Genomic DNA, 17361 nt, shown 5'->3' on the forward strand with positions numbered 1-17361 from the left:
GAAAGTGTCTTTTTGACAGTTGCACATGCATTGTTCTGTTGACACCCTCACCTTTCTCTGTCCTGTGTTAGGGCCTTATTGCTGAGGAAGGGAAAACCTCCCTGGTATTGGAAGATGATCCCGAGAAGTTCAGAGAAGCACATCTAAGGTTTGAGAAGTGGTTTGAGTTGCCGCAAGAGGAAAAGCTGGTCACCTATTACTCATGCAGTTACTGGAAAGGCAAAGTGCCGTGCCAGGGCTGGCTCTACCTCAGCACCAACTTCCTCAGCTTCTATTCGTACCTGCTGGGAGCTGAGGGTAAGCCATTTAAGTGCCATTTATTGATAGGGCTCATATTTGTCTGATTAGTGGTAACTAAGTAATGCCGCAGTTCTAAACATCCATCATAATGACATCTTTCATAATTATGAGCAAGCCATTATAGGAGACCTCACGGTGCTGAGGTGCTTCAAATGCAGGCTGTTAATGGAAAACACCCAGTTACATGTTAATGTGACATTTTAAGTTTTCAAAATGAGGCCGTAAACACAGCCCCACCCATATGATTCCATCAGCAATTCTTGTGAGAGCATCGTGAGCTACGTCTATGCTGAATTTAATTATTGTATTGTATCTATTGTATCACTCTTGCCGTGCGTTACCTGTGCTGCTTCATGGCCTGTCTGGTGGATTTTTATTTTATTTTTTAGCACTGTTGCCGTGCGTTACCTGTGCTGCTCCACAGCCTGTCTGGTGGATTTTTATTTTATTTTATTTTTTAGCACTGTTGCCGTGCGTTACCTGTGCTGCTTCATGGCCTGTCTGGTGCCTTAACTAAAGCACTCCTTCTGCTGAATTACCTCTAAATTATTTACACATTATTCACTTTGCGTGTTTTTAGGAATCCGCTAGGTTAGCGTAGCTACTAGCTCTTAGCCGATTTAGCATGGCGGCTTCTCCTGTCTCTCCCGCACTTTTCTGCTCTGGGTGTGAAATGTTTAGTTATTCCTCGGCCTCCTTTAGCAGTAACGGTACTTGTAATAAGTGTAGCTTATTCGTAGCTTTGGAGGCCAGGCTGGGCGAATTGGAGACTCGGCTCCGCACCGTGGAAAATTCTACAGCTAGCCAGGCCCCTGTAGTCGGTGCGGACCAAGGTAGCTTAGCCGCCGTTAGTTCCCCCCTGGCAGATCCCGAGCAGTCGGGAAAGCAGGCTGACTGGGTGACTGTGAGGAGGAAGCGTAGCCCTAAACAGAAGCCCCGTGTACACCGTCAACCCGTTCACATCTCTAACCGTTTTTCCCTACTCGACGATACACCCGCCGAGGATCAAACTCTGGTTATTGGCGACTCTGTTTTGAGAAATGTGAAGTTAGCGACACCAGCAACCATAGTCAATTGTCTTCCGGGGGCCAGAGCAGGCGACATTGAAGGAAATTTGAAACTGCTGGCTAAGGCTAAGCGTAAATTTGGTAAGATTGTAATTCACGTCGGCAGTAATGACACTCGGTTACGCCAATCGGAGGTCACTAAAATTAACATTAAATCGGTGTGTAACTTTGCAAAAACAATGTCGGACTCTGTAGTTTTCTCTGGGCCCCTCCCCAATCGGACCAGGAGTGACATGTTTAGCCGCATGTTCTCCTTGAATTGCTGGCTGTCTGAGTGGTGTCCAAAAAATGAGGTGGGCTTCATAGATAATTGGCAAAGCTTCTGGGGAAAACCTGGTCTTGTTAGGAGAGACGGCATCCATCCCACTTTGGATGGAGCAGCTCTCATTTCTAGAAATCTGGCCAATTTTCTTGGATCCTCCAAACTGTGACTGTCCAGGGTTGGGACCAGGAGGCAGAGTTGTGGTCTTACACACCTCTCTGCAGCTTCTCTCCCCCTGCCATCCCCTCATTACCCCATCCCCGTAGAGACGGTGCCTGCTCCCAGACCACCAATAACCAGCAAAAATCTATTTAAGCATAAAAATTCAAAAAGAAAAAATAATATAGCACCTTCAACTGCACCACAGACTAAAACAGTTAAATGTGGTCTATTAAACATTAGGTCTCTCTCTTCTAAGTCCCTGTTGGTAAATGATATAATAATTGATCAACATATTGATTTATTCTGCCTAACAGAAACCTGGTTACAGCAGGATGAATATGTTAGTTTAAATGAGTCAACACCCCCGAGTCACACTAACTGTCAGAATGCTCGTAGCACGGGCCGGGGCGGAGGATTAGCAGCAATCTTCCATTCCAGCTTATTAATTAATCAAAAACCCAGACAGAGCTTTAATTCATTTGAAAGCTTGTCTCTTAGTCTTGTCCATCCAAATTGGAAGTCCCAAAAACCAGTTTTATTTGTTATTATCTATCGTCCACCTGGTCGTTACTGTGAGTTTCTCTGTGAATTTTCAGACCTTTTGTCTGACTTAGTGCTTAGCTCAGATAAGATAATTATAGTGGGCGATTTTAACATCCACACAGATGCTGAGAATGACAGCCTCAACACTGCATTTAATCTATTATTTGACTCTATTGGCTTTGCTCAAAAAGTAAATGAGTCCACCCACCACTTTAATCATATCTTAGATCTTGTTCTGACTTATGGTATGGAAATAGAAGACTTAACAGTATTCCCTGAAAACTCCCTTCTGTCTGATCATTTCTTAATAACATTTACATTTACTCTGATGGACTACCCAGCAGTGGGGAATAAGTTTCATTACACTAGAAGTCTTTCAGAAAGCGCTGTAACTAGGTTTAAGGATATGATTCCTTCTTTATGTTCTCTAATGCCATATACCAACACAGTGCAGAGTAGCTACCTAAACTCTGTAAGGGAGATAGAGTATCTCGTCAATAGTTTTACATCCTCATTGAAGACAACTTTGGATGCTGTAGCTCCTCTGAAAAAGAGAGCTTTAAATCAGAAGTGTCTGACTCCGTGGTATAACTCACAAACTCGTAGCTTAAAGCAGATAACCCGTAAGTTGGAGAGGAAATGGCGTCTCACTAATTTAGAAGATCTTCACTTAGCCTGGAAAAAGAGTCTGTTGCTCTATAAAAAAGCCCTCCGTAAAGCTAGGACATCTTTCTACTCATCACTAATTGAAGAAAATAAGAACAACCCCAGGTTTCTTTTCAGCACTGTAGCCAGGCTGACAAAGAGTCAGAGCTCTATTGAGCTGAGTATTCCATTAACTTTAACTAGTAATGACTTCATGACTTTCTTTGCTAGCAAAATTTTAACTATTAGAGGAAAAAATTACTCATAACCATCCCAAAGACATATCGTTATCTTTGGCTGCTCTCAGTGATGCCGGTATTTGGTTAGACTCTTTCTCTCCGATTGTTCTGTCTGAGTTATTTTCATTAGTTACTTCATCCAAACCATCAACATGTTTATTAGACCCCATTCCTGCCAGGCTGCTCAAGGAAGCCCTACCATTATTTAATGCTTCGATCTTAAATATGATCAATCTATCTTTGTTAGTTGGCTATGTACCACAGGCTTTTAAGGTGGCAGTAATTAAACCATTACTTAAAAAGCCATCACTTGACCCAGCTATCTTAGCTAATTATAGGCCAATCTCCAACCTTCCTTTTCTCTCAAAAATTCTTGAAAGGGTAGTTGTAAAACAGCTAACTGATCATCTGCAGAGGAATGGTCTATTTGAAGAGTTTCAGTCAGGTTTTAGAATTCATCATAGTACAGAAACAGCATTAGTGAAGGTTACAAATGATCTTCTTATGGCCTCGGACAGTGGACTCATCTCTGTGCTTGTTCTGTTAGACCTCAGTGCTGCTTTTGATACTGTTGACCATAAAATTTTATTACAGAGATTAGAGCATGCCATAGGTATTAAAGGCACTGCGTTGCGGTGGTTTGAATCATATTTGTCTAATAGATTACAGTTTGTTCATGTAAATGGGGAATCTTCTTCACAGACTAAAGTTAATTATGGAGTTCCACAAGGTTCTGTGCTAGGACCAATTTTATTCACTTTATACATGCTTCCCTTAGGCAGTATTATTAGACGGTATTCCTTAAATTTTCATTGTTACGCAGATGATACCCAGCTTTATCTATCCATGAAGCCAGAGGACACACACCAATTAGCTAAACTGCAGGATTGTCTTACAGACATAAAGACATGGATGACATCTAATTTCCTGCTTTTAAACTCAGATAAAACTGAAGTTATTGTACTTGGCCCCACAAATCTTAGAAACATGGTGTCTAACCAGATCCTTACTCTGGATGGCATTACCCTGACCTCTAGTAATACTGTGAGAAATCTTGGAGTCATTTTTGATCAGGATATGTCATTCAAAGCGCATATTAAACAAATATGTAGGACTGCTTTTTGCATTTACGCATATCTCTAAAATCAGAAAGGTCTTGTCTCAGAGTGATGCTGAAAAACTAATTCATGCATTTATTTCCTCTAGGCTGGACTATTGTAATTCATTATTATCAGGTTGTCCTAAAAGTTCCCTAAAAAGCCTTCAGTTAATTCAAAATGCTGCAGCTAGAGTACTGACGGGGACTAGCAGGAGAGAGCATATCTCACCCATATTGGCCTCTCTTCATTGGCTTCCTGTTAATTCTAGAATAGAATTTAAAATTCTTCTTCTTACTTATAAGGTTTTGAATAATCAGGTCCCATCTTATCTTAGGGACCTCGTAGTACCATATCACCCCATTAGAGCGCTTCGCTCTCAGACTGCAGGCTTACTTGTAGTTCCTAGGGTTTGTAAGAGTAGAATGGGAGGCAGAGCCTTCAGCTTTCAGGCTCCTCTCCTGTGGAACCAGCTCCCAATTCAGATCAGGGAGACAGACACCCTCTCTACTTTTAAGATTAGGCTTAAAACTTTCCTTTTTGCTCAAGCTTATAGTTAGGGCTGGATCAGGTGACCCTGAACCATCCCTTAGTTATGCTGCTATAGGCGTAGACTGCTGGGGGGTTCCCATGATGCACTGTTTCTTTCTCTTTTTGCTCTGTATGCACCACTCTGCATTTAATCATTAGTGATCGATCTCTGCTCCCCTCCACAGCATGTCTTTTTCCCGGTTCTCTCCCTCAGCCCCAACCAGTCCCAGCAGAAGACTGCCCCTCCCTGAGCCTGGTTCTGCTGGAGGTTTCTTCCTGTTAAAAGGGAGTTTTTCCTTCCCACTGTAGCCAAGTGCTTGCTCACAGGAGGTCGTTTTGACCGTTGGGGTTTTACATAATTATTGTATGGCCTTGCCTTACAATATAAAGCGCCTTGGGGCAACTGTTTGTTGTGATTTGACGCTATATAAAAAAAAAATTGATTGATTGATTGATTGATCTGTGTGTGCTGATTGGACAAATGCTAATCAATATTACACATTATTGCTATTATCCCCTGCCAAATGAACGAGTTCCGGAGTGACATATGGCTCAGTTACACAGTTACAATAACAGTTAATCACCAGGATGAAGGCTGAGACTTTTTGTGTGTGTGGGTGGGTGGGGGGTCCATAAGAGAGTGGGTTTGTCTGTGGTTGATGGCCTTTTGGATCATGGTGATGAGTGCACTCTTAAAAGTGAATGATGCCACATTTATTTTATATCTGATGTCTCCAACCTTTTCATCATTTTCCTAAATTGTGAAACAGATTCTGTTCATTAATTCCCAGGTTTAAATTTGGGCCTCCTTCCTTGATGAAGTCAAGTCTGTGCATTCCCAAGCTTCATATACAACCTCAAATCAGAACACATTGGGATGGTTTGGAAAATGCAACCTTTAATTAAAAAAAGCAGTGATTGTTACATTCACTTTGCCTTCTGTTTCATTGCAGATGGTATGAATCAAAGATATTTACTGTTTTGTGTGGTAACTTTCATTTGATAATATACATACATCAATTCCTGCATTTAAAGCCTGCAACACATTCCCAAAAACAGGTGGATTGGGGGCAACTTGGGGCTAGTCATGAGGTAAGAAAATAAAGTGTTATTTCAAATAGGCAATATCAACAGGTGTTCGTAATCTTGATTTGGTACAAAAGCAGGATCCATGAAAGGCTGAGTCTTTGAAGAGCAAAGATGGGCAGAAGATCTTCACTTTGTCAATACGAGTAAATATGTGAGAAAATTGTGGAAATGTTTTCAAAGTGTTCCTTAAAAAATGTTTGGAAGGGATTTGTTTATTTCTCCCTGTATGGTGCGTAATATTATGAAACGTTTCAAGCAGTTTGGTGGAAGTGCGTAATTGTTGGGTATTTTCTCCTCCAAACATTCTTAAAACCTTTGATAAGACAGAGTCAAGAACCACCAGTGAGACAGAAAGTCAAATTTTACGCGCGGAGTGCAGTCAGGCTATACACCAAAGCTACACTAAAGTCTGGCCTGCGCTTCGCTCTTTTTATTAGTGAATCCCTCATCACATCATAAAACTTGTCCTAAGGGGGGGGGGGGGGGACAACGCGAGACAAGTTTCTTCCCGTAACATAAACACATACGTCAATAAGCGCAGCTGTAAGGAAAAACAGTTTCTTTCTTTACTCTTATCGTCGGAGGTCAGCACATCTCGTTCGTCTGTTGCAGTTATCAGCTGTTCTGCATCTGCCTGGAACACTAAGCATCACATCACAATCAGTCAAAATTCAACCTTCAGTTCTTTTACTCCCAGTCGTTAGCGGCTACGAAAACAAGTTGTGTAATAATAATAATAAGTACATCCAGCTCCCAGTTCAGATTGACCCCAGCATGCTAAAACAAGGTTGAATAACACGTACATTCTCGGGGTCAGGTGCAAACAGCACAACACCGTTCTCATCAGAAAGAAGACAAAAGGTACAAATGTTTAACAGTGATAACATATATATATATATATATATATATAAAATCCTTAACATTTCCCACCTGTTTATCACCTGTTAAACATACAGTAGGCATCACCCAGCTTAGTTAGTTTATTAACTTAATCTATTCTGTCCACGTTTTTATTAATTGAACACCACCAACAGATGGAAGATTTGAATCCAGCTGCTATTTGATCAACCAGTTTATACTCGTCAGGCACTCCTCTGGGGACTCCTATTGCGTCAATATATGTTGGATTTCCTACTCCTTTCCAATCTCTTTTACTCTATGTCTGGCTATGCCTTTCTGCCAATCCTCAGGAATAAGAGAGGCTGCATATGTCGTAACGTCTTCAGGGGTCATGGGTAACAATAATGATATTAATGCACAATAACCTGACACATTTCGTGGCAGTCTGTCAAAGATTCTGTTATCACCACACCACCACCATACATCACTCCTACCGACTGGTATAAATGAACCGTTTTTCTGTATTATTCGACTACACCACTTGTCTTATTACTTTTTCAGCTAAAGCTTCATAGGCTAAGAGTGTGTTAACTCATCACGTCAACAGTTCAAGCTTGAACTGGAGTTGTGAGCTTTTCAATATCATCATAATTCTCAGTACAGTCATTACAGTTTTCTCCACTAAGGTCTGACTGTTTCAATGCTTAATATTTTGGCATAGTTTGTTGGAAGGCCAGATTACACTGTACGAATGTATTTGACACCATTTTGCCAACCATTGTTTTGATATAAGGGATCACACAACACATGCAAAGTCCAATCAGAATTAGGACTATAATAACTGGTGTCACCATTTTCAATAGTAACTGCCAACATGGTCCTGAAGTCAACCAGGACCAGGGATTCCACCAGTTCAAGGCTAGGGTGTCTTTATGCATTGCATCACGAAGTTTATTCAGCTCTTCCAATGCGTCCTGCATATCCACTGAATGAATGGAGTCTGGGATGAAAGTACAGCATGTTGTGTTCAGCAGAACACAAACTCCTCCCTGTGAACCAGTAAGCAAGTCTAAAACCATGCGATTTTGCATCACCATGGTACGTAAAGCATCTATTTCAGTGTTTTGAGCTGCTACTATTTTTTTTTTTTTTTTAGTTACATTCATGAACAGACCCAATCGATAATTCAGAGTTTCAATCATTAATTAATTTTTTTTTTTTCCACTCCTATCCAGGGGAACAATGAATGTGCTATTTTATCTCCTACAGACCACAATTTTTTTGGTCCTTTAGTACATCCGAGCCCCACATGTGATTATGTGGTAACACATCTGGGTATATCAATCTCCTCCGTCTGGTGCTGCCATTCTTCTCTGTGGAGGTCTTACCACATATGTATGGTCAGTCACCTGGGTAGGTGCACACACACCACCCCAATTTGGTGGGAGACTCATGTACAGTCTGGAACCATAAAGCCAATAGATGTCATCATACACAGGAATACCATTTACAGGTGGTAGCAAAAACTTACTAACATAAGCACATGATTCATCCGTTCCCCATGGACAGGAGCCTGTATAATTACATCCCCGTCCAATGTGATGAAGATAAGTACCATCCACATATTATGTTTTGGTTAGGCTTAAATTATTTGATAAAACATACGTTTGGGTACACAGACGTTTCTTAATTTTACCTACATTTTTATTCCCTGTCCCGTAAAAGCAAATTGGGAATGGCCGTTGTGATGACAATTTAACATGATGATATTTTTGCGTTTCCCTTCAGTCTAGTCAATGGAGCAGCACTTGGGCACGCTTGTACGTCCTCTGTTGAAATCCCTATCATATAAGTGGTTGCACTGAGGCAAGTGGTGTTACATCTTATCAGATTTGCTGAGAACTGCTGCCCCCGAAATACAGTTTGATTATGCATCCGTATGATAAGACATTCTGTCACCCTAGCAGGGTACGGTTTAGCCGTCAGAGCTGGGTGTGTTGAGGATATAGGTATTTGCGGACAAACATAACAATTAGTAACGTAATTCCATAGCCAATAAATGAATATATCTGTACCCCATATTAGTATGGTATATATGAGGGTGTCCATCTGTCTCATTCACATTATGAATAAACCTCTTCTGACGTTGCTTGCGTTGTTCTCTGGCTTGGTCCACAGTGAGCTGCGATTCTTGGGTCAACCACCAGGCCAGGAATCCGAGGAGCACGAAACACACTAAGATCACAACGCAACCGGCTGCCCTACCAACAGTCCGGCAGCGGCGGCGCTGAGCACGCCGCTCCGGGGTCTGCTGTAGTTCAGTCATGATTGCTAGGATACAGTGTTGTTAACCACCTCACCTAATAGTGCAAGGATCTCCCTGCTTCACTGGCATTGAGACAATCTATTGCTAATTAAATAGACTCCCTTTGTAGCCAGACTTCCCCTTACACTGTGGAGGCCGCCAACACACGCTGTATCTTACAGTGATGTATCCACGTTGATCTCTCCGCTATCTTTACTGCAGTTGGTGTTGTTAACAGCACTCGGTATAGACCTTCCCAACGAGGACTGGACCAGTTCTTCCTCTTAATCACTCTGATGAACACCCAGTCTCCTGGCTAGACTACTGGAAGGCCGTCCTGTGGAAGATCAAAATTATTCGGCAGTAAATGTGTTTAAGTTATCTCTTTCTGTGTTAATGTCTTTTTCATAAAATTTGCTAATGTTTGTTCCTCATCTGCTGTTTTAGTATCCATGTCAAAATTGGTAGACGATATGGTCGTCCATAAAGTATCTCAAATGGTGTTAACCCTGATGGTGTTGGTGTTATTCTCATATACAATTTTACTAGGTCCAACATTCAATCCAGGTTCGTTTTGTCTCTTCTATACATTTCCTTAATCTTATTTTTATTGTGCCCTTTGTCCTTTCCACTAATCCGGCACTGTGTGGATGATAAGCACAATGATTTTTGAGATTGACCTGTAGCGCTTCTCCTACGTATTGCACTATTGTATTAACAAAATGCGCTCCATTATCTGAATAGACTGTTTCTGGTATTCCAAATCATGGAATGATGTCTTTGCACAATGCCTTAGCCACTGTAAGTGCATCTGCATGTTTTGTAGGGAACAATTCTACCCATTTTGAGAAGGCATCAATTATGACTAAACAAAATTCCTTCCCTTCATGTTTACTCAGCTGTATATAATCCATATGAATCACTTGAAAGGGATATTGTGGTGTTGGAAATTTGCCTCTTTGGGGTCTCAAATTGCCTTGTGAGTTGTGTTTTGCACATGTCATGCATGCTCTACAATGCTGTTTTGCATATGCATTGAACCCATAAAGACAAAAAATAGATTGCAATTGCGATATCATACCCCCTGATGAGACATGCGTCACGCCATGGCTCATAATAGCTGCCCATTTAAACATATTTTTTGGCAATATGGGTTTCTTTTGTGGTCATATCCGGAGGGGTGTCATATAGGAGAAAAATAGAAAGAGCTGTTGCCGCCTTTGCGGTTTTGTCAGCAACGTCATTTCCTTTTGAAACACTGTCAGAGCCTTTGGTGTGAGCCGCACATTTGCATATAGCAATTTGGTTAGGCAATCTCACAGCCTTCAGTAGTGCAGTTAAGAGAGTGGCATGAGTCACTGGCTTTCCAGATGATGTCACCATTCCACGCTCTTCCCACAGTTTTGCAAACACATGCACTGTGCTAAAAGCGTACTGGCTGTCTGTATAAATTGTTACAGCCGTACCTTTAAACAGATAGCAAGCTGCAGTTAAAGCAACTAATTCAGCTGCTTGTGCTGAAAATGAGGATGGCAATGAAGCAGAGTCCAATACTTCTGAATTTGTGACAACAGCATATCCAGATTGTGTTTGTCCATAAGCGTTTTTAGTGGAAGAACCATCCACATACACAATTGTACTGTTTGGAATGGGTGTGTCCCAGAGGTCTGGGCGTGCTTTCGTACAGACCGTAGCTACATCAAGACAATTGTGCGGCTCACCATCCTCAGGTAAGGGTATCAATGTGGATGGATTCAATGTTGTACAGCGCTCTACCGTAAGATGTGGTTGTGATAATAGCAAGGACATACACGAAAGATGTCTTGCTGGGGACAAAAGGCTCATGTTTGTCTGCAACAGAAGTGCAGAGACTGCATGTGGAACTTTCAGTGTCAACTGATGGAATAGAACAACATTACTGCTACTTTGAACAGCCATAGAGGCTGCAACAACAGCCTGTACTCATGGTGGTAAAGCACTTGCTACTGCATCCAATTTAGATGAGTAGTAGGCAACTGGCCTCAATTTTGAGCCATACACTTGAACCAAAACACTAGTCATGAACTTATTCTTACAATCAGCTGTTTGAATGAATGGTTTACTATAATCTGGTAGTGCCAAAACTGTGGATGACACTAATGTTTGTTTTACTTTTACAAAAGCTTCCTCAGCATCTTTGTTCCATTCCAACACGGTTGACATTGAAATATCATCCTTGTACATCAAATCAGAAAGTGGACTAGTCAATTCTGCATAGCAGGGAATCCATGCCCTGCAGTAATTAGTCAGTCCAAGAAATGACATCATCTGCTTTTTGGTTTGTGGTTTTGGAGCGTGTAAAATTGCTTCCTTCCTGTCAGACAGGATCGTGCGCCCTGTGGCTGATAATTCATGTCCTAAATATTTTACTTTATCCCTACACAACTGAACTTTGTTTTTACTCACTTTGTGGCCATTATCAAATAAGAAACATAATAATGCTACTGTGTCAGTTATGCAGTTTTCTCGTGTGTCAGAGGCAATCAGAATGTCATCAGTATACACTAATAGTTGGCTATCTGCCGGTGGAACAAAATTGGCTAAACATGCTGACATGACTTGAGAATAAATAGTTGGGCTCTCTGCGTAACCCTGCGGTAATCTGGTAAATGTATATCGTTGTCCTTTAAAGGTAAAAGCAAACCAGAATTGACTATCTGGGTGTACTGGTACAGGAAGGAAAAAAAAAATGCATTACTGATATCTATTACAGAAAAACAACTAGAATTTAATCTCAATGAGCTTAACAGTGTGTGCGGATCTGGTACACATGGAGCTCTTTTTACTACAGCAGCATTTACTGCCTGCAGATCTTGAATCATTCTCCACCCCACTGAGGGCGGAGCCTTTTTTTTACAGGAAATATGGGTGTGTTACATGGTGAATCTGGACATGGCACTATTACTCCTGCTGTTAACAAATCCTCTATTACTGGCCTGATTCCTTCAATTGCATCAGGTTTCAATGGATACTGTCTTACACATGGTCTGTATTCTGTTTTTGGTCTTATAACTACAGGTTGTGCATTTTTTATCAGTCCTACGTCTGAAGGACCTGTTGTCCACAATCCTGATGGTACAGAAGAGAGAGATCATCCTCTTCAGGACTCAACTGAAACACTCAGGATTGTGAAGTGGACACATCAATGTGTGTTCCAGCTGTCAGCACCAATGAGACATTAACTGGCACTTTATACAATTTAGTTGATGGACTGAACTCCGTTCCTGGTCCAACTCTGCTCCAATCAGTGGCTGACAAAGCTGTTATGACTGTCAGTCCCAATTCTTGCCATTCTGTCAAATATGTCTTACAAAGTGACACATGTAATGGCATACCTGTGAATCTCAATTTTAAAACATCTTTAGTGGCACCTGTTACTGTTATGACAGCTGTTGAGTTGCCATCATGAATCAAATCGGTCATTGTCAGCTTCACAGGTGAAATATTTTTCAATTTGTTTTCATACACTGGTGTTCCTGGCAATATGCCACTATGGACTCTAAATACACTCTCAAATCTGCATCTAAACTCTATCCATGGTTCTCCTTCTTTCTGAGTTGTCCTGGTAATTTCAGTATAATTTATCTTTGGTCCTAACACACCTTTTGCCCGTGTAATCATAGCTTCCACTCTTGTTTCTAAGACTAGATCATCATGTGTCCGTGGTACGCCTTGTTGGTCTGCAGGATTCCAGTCTCCGCGTACCTGACTCCATTTAGGGCCACATGCTTTCATCCACACCTGTTGGACTTCAGGTCCACTAAGGTGGTAAGAATTTCTAATGTTTTCTATATCCTGCATAAATCCCTCAATATCGACATGTGGCGATGGTATCATGTCGACTGCTGCTTTGATATCATCAGCATTCCATGTCCGATATACGAGCATGGTTGATCGATATCCTGCTGTTCCTGCACGAGGACTTGGTACTTCTATCATAGGCTAGGCACCTCCCTGGTCACTGTGTTCCACCATGGGAGGGGCTGTAGGCACTTTCGCTTGACTGCGTGTTTGTGGTTTTTCTAGTTTTTCTGGTTTTTCACTTTTTACCTTAGGTTTTACTGCTAAATCATACTGTGGTGGCGGTACATCGTCATCCTCTGGTAGAGGAGATAAAGGTGTTGTTGTCACCGACGATCCAGCTGGCGGTGGTTGTTGAGGCTGTTCTGGTTCTCTGTGCTGAATTATCACATCTTCTTCTGCCTTACCTACAACTTTCTTTTTCCTTGCTTTCTCTAATCGTCGCTTCTCTGCTCCCTTCCGTCTGTTCTCTGCTTCCTCCTCCCAAAATGCCACTAAATCTGCCCCTACTTTCTGCATCTTTTTCTCATCACCTTTATGTTGCTGTTCTAACTCCTTCTTTAGCTTCTGTATACTGATCAGGTTCAGTCGTCCGTCAAAGTCATGTTTATTTATCCAGGTCTCCAATTTCTTTGTTGCTTTTGGATTTTTTGCTTCCATAAATTTCCAGTCGTCAGTTGATAAATTTCCCTTATTTATAGACGTCTTACCCCCCATTTTTATTATCCCTTGTTATAATTTGGACTTCAGACGGGGGCACACCTAGGGTGTTCTAAATCTGAAGTTTTCACACTTTCTTTGGACGTGACAATTAATTTGCCGTCGTGTGGTTGATTCCTTTCACCTCCCCGTGGGAAGCGGAATCACTTGCCTGCTGCTTCCACACGCACGGTTGTCACTAACGTTGTCCAAAGTATTGCACTTTCACACAGTTATTTACACTTACACAAAACACTATTTACACATAGAAACACTTTTAATAATCGTACGCGTATTCTTATGCCAGGGGAGCTCACCCTCCCGTGAAATTTAACTAATGTCCTGCATTAGGGGACTCCGCCGTCCCTGCCAAATTTAACTGCTTTTTTACAGTGCACGTATTTCTACCCGGGATTTCCTTTACGTATTAAAACAGAGGAGTCCGTATCCTCCTTCCGGAATTTAACTACGTGCGTCCCTCGCAACCGTAGAGGAGTCCGCCCTCCTTACAGAGTTTAACTGCTTTGCATTAACAGACGATTCTGTATCATCGCTTACGGAGTTTAACTGTTTTATGTGATCACTTGTATCCCCTACCGGTACGCGTATATAAACAGAGGAGTCCGCACCCTCCTTACAGAGTTTAACTGCTTTGCATTAACAGACGATTCTGTATCATCGCTTGCGGAATTTAACTGTTTATGTGATCTGATCACCACTCACTCAGTACTATTTACAAAGAAATTCTACTCACTGACTCGACTTCCTGTCTGTCTTCTTCGGGAAAATCTCGTCAACCAGACGATGCCAACGGTGGTCGACAATTGCAGACACGATCAATCGATCGGACCTTGGCCAAGGATTTACGTCTGGACTTGACGACCTCCGCTGGACACCTCCGGTATTGTTGAGATCCCGGACGAGCCCCCAGTCAATGTTGGGTATTTTCTCCTCCAAACATTCTTAAAACCTTTGATAAGACAAACAGAGTCAAGAACCACTAGTGAGACAGAAAGTCAAATTTTACGCGCGGAGTGCAGTCAGGCTATACACCAAAGCTACACTAAAGTCTGGCCTGCGCTTCGCTCTTTTTATTAGTGAATCCCTCATCACATCATAAAACTTGTCCTAAGGGGGGGGGGGGGGACAACGCGAGACAAGTTTCTTCCCGTAACATAAACACATACGTCAATAAGCGCAGCTGTAAGGAAAAACAGTTTCTTTCTTTACTCTTATCGTCGGAGGTCAGCACATCTCGTTCGTCTGTTGCAGTTATCAGCTGTTCTGCATCTGCCTGGAACACTAAGCATCACATCACAATCAGTCAAAATTCAACCTTCAGTTCTTTTACTCCCAGTCGTTAGCGGCTACGAAAACAAGTTGTGTAATAATAATAATAAGTACATCCAGCTCCCAGTTCAGATTGACCCTAGCATGCTAAAACAAGGTTGAATAACACGTACATTCTCGGGGTCAGGTGCAAACAGCACAACACCGTTCTCATCAGAAAGAAGACAAAAGGTACAAATGTTTAACAGTGATAACATATATATATATATAAAATCCTTAACCGTAATGGGCAAGGTAGGAGGCTGAAACTGAACGCCTGTGATCTCTCATCCCTCAAGACAGCAGTGTATCAAGAACTGTCATTTGTCAAACGATGGTTAAAGGCTACTTTGGGAAACCTTTGTTTGGCACTACACTTTGAAGTTATAGTCACAAATGCCACTCAAAACTTAACTGTGCAAAAAAAGCCTTATCTTAACTTTGTCCAGAAGGGCATCAGCGTCTGGCCTTGAAGGCCAGACGTTGGTTGGGTCATCACACAGTGGGAGTGTGTATTCTGGTCAGATGATTCGGTGTTCCAGGTATCTATGTAGGTTGAGTCAGGTCAAGTAGAACTGATGAAGCTGTTCTGGATGAAGAGTGAAACATCTGCAAAACGCTAAAGAAGTCCATTTGACCAGACTCCACTTAATTGGATACCATGACCTGGATGACCGAGAATCTCCAAAGACACTTGTCCAGATTTTTATTTTTTATTTGTTTTTGTTGGTGTGGGAGGGGGGTGGATGCAATGTGTGTCAGGGCCCTTGGCATTCTGTGATGGCAGCATTAATGTAAAAATGTATGTAACTTTTGCTGCCTTCAATCTTTTCCATGGCCGTCCATGCATTTTTCAACAAGACAATTCAAAGCCACATTCTGCACACTGGTACTGGTCTGTCTGCAGTCATAACCTTACCAGTAGAGAATGTGTGGAGAATTTTGAAATGAAAAATGTGACAATGACCCCATACTGTTCCACACCTTAAGATTTGTTTGCATGAAAAATGGAACAAAATAACATCTAAAATGCTTCTTCCCTTGGTATCCTCTATGCTAAAACATCTTTTAAGTGTTGTGACAAGGAATAGCAATGTTACAAAATGGTCAATTTAAAATTCGGAACTTTTTTGGAATGTGTTGCAGGCCTGAAATGCAGGAATGGATATATAAATGGTAAATGGACTGCATTTATATAGCGTTTTTCCATCTGCATCAGATGCTCAAAGCGCTTTACACATCAATGCCTCACATTCACCCCAATGTCAGGCTGCTGCCATGCAAGGCGCCCATTGCACACCGGGAGCAACTTGGGGATTAAGGACCTTGCCCAAGGGCCTTTAGTGATTTTCCGATCAGGCTGGGATTTGAACCGAGGATCCTCTGATCTCAAGCCCAACACTTAACCACTAGACCATCACCTCCCCATTTAATATATGTATATTAAATGAAATGCTCATGATAAAAAAAACATGAATATCTTGGGTTTATACTCTGCAATAAAATAAAGGTCAAAGTACAGTAGTGTTCAGAATAATAGTAGTGCTATGTGACTAAAAAGATTAATTAAGTTGAACATGCTTTTCTCTTTGAAAGCCTGAGGAAAATGGGACGTTCAAGACATTGTTCAGAAGAACAGCGTAGTTTGACTAAAAAGTTGATTGGAGAGGGGAAAACTTATACGCAGGTGCAAAAAATTATAGGCTGTTCATCTACAATGATTTCCAATGCTTTAAAATGGACAAAAAAAACCAGAGACGCGTGGAAGAAAATGGAAACAACCATCAAAATGGATAGAAGAATAACAGGATGATCAAAGACAGTCTGGAGTTACCTGTAAGTGCTGTGACAGTTAGAAGACGCCTGTGTGAAGCTAATTTATTTGCAAGAGTCCCCCGCAGAGTCCCTCTGTTAAATAAAAGACGTGCAGAAGAGGTTACAATTTGACAAAGAACACATCAACTGGCCTAAAGAGAAATGGAGGAATATTTTGTGGACTGATGAGAGTAAAATTGTTCTTTTTGGGTCCAAGGGCCGCAGACAGTTTGTGAGACGACCCCCAAACTCTGAATTCAAGCCACAGTTCACAGTGAAGACAGTGAAGCATGGTGGTGCCAGCATCATGATATGGGCATGTTTCTCCTACTATGGTGTTGGGCCTATATATCGCATACCAGGTATCATGGATCAGTTTGGATATGTCAAAATACTTGAAGAGGTCATGTTGCCTTATGCTGAAGACGACATGCCCTTGAAATGGGTGTTTCAACGAGACAATGACCCCAAGCACACTAGTAAACGAGCAAAATCTTGGTTCCAAACCAACAAAATTAATGCCTCGCAGATGTGAAGAAATCATGAAAAACTGTGGTTATACAACTAAATACTAGTTTAGTGATTCACAGGATTGCTA

General features: G+C 41.6%; 1 protein-coding gene across 1 annotated transcript in view; it reads left to right on the forward strand.

The window, feature by feature from the left end:
• tbc1d8b (TBC1 domain family member 8B) overlaps positions 1–17361 on the forward strand; it is a 62878-nt gene that overhangs the window by 16409 nt on the left and 29108 nt on the right. Inside the window, 1 exon segment of the mRNA XM_034179100.1 lies at positions 72–297. Within this exon segment, the coding sequence (XP_034034991.1) occupies positions 72–297 (226 nt within the window).

The sequence above is a fragment of the Thalassophryne amazonica genome, chromosome 9, assembly GCF_902500255.1.
Source record: "Thalassophryne amazonica chromosome 9, fThaAma1.1, whole genome shotgun sequence".
Taxonomy (NCBI): domain Eukaryota; kingdom Metazoa; phylum Chordata; class Actinopteri; order Batrachoidiformes; family Batrachoididae; genus Thalassophryne; species Thalassophryne amazonica.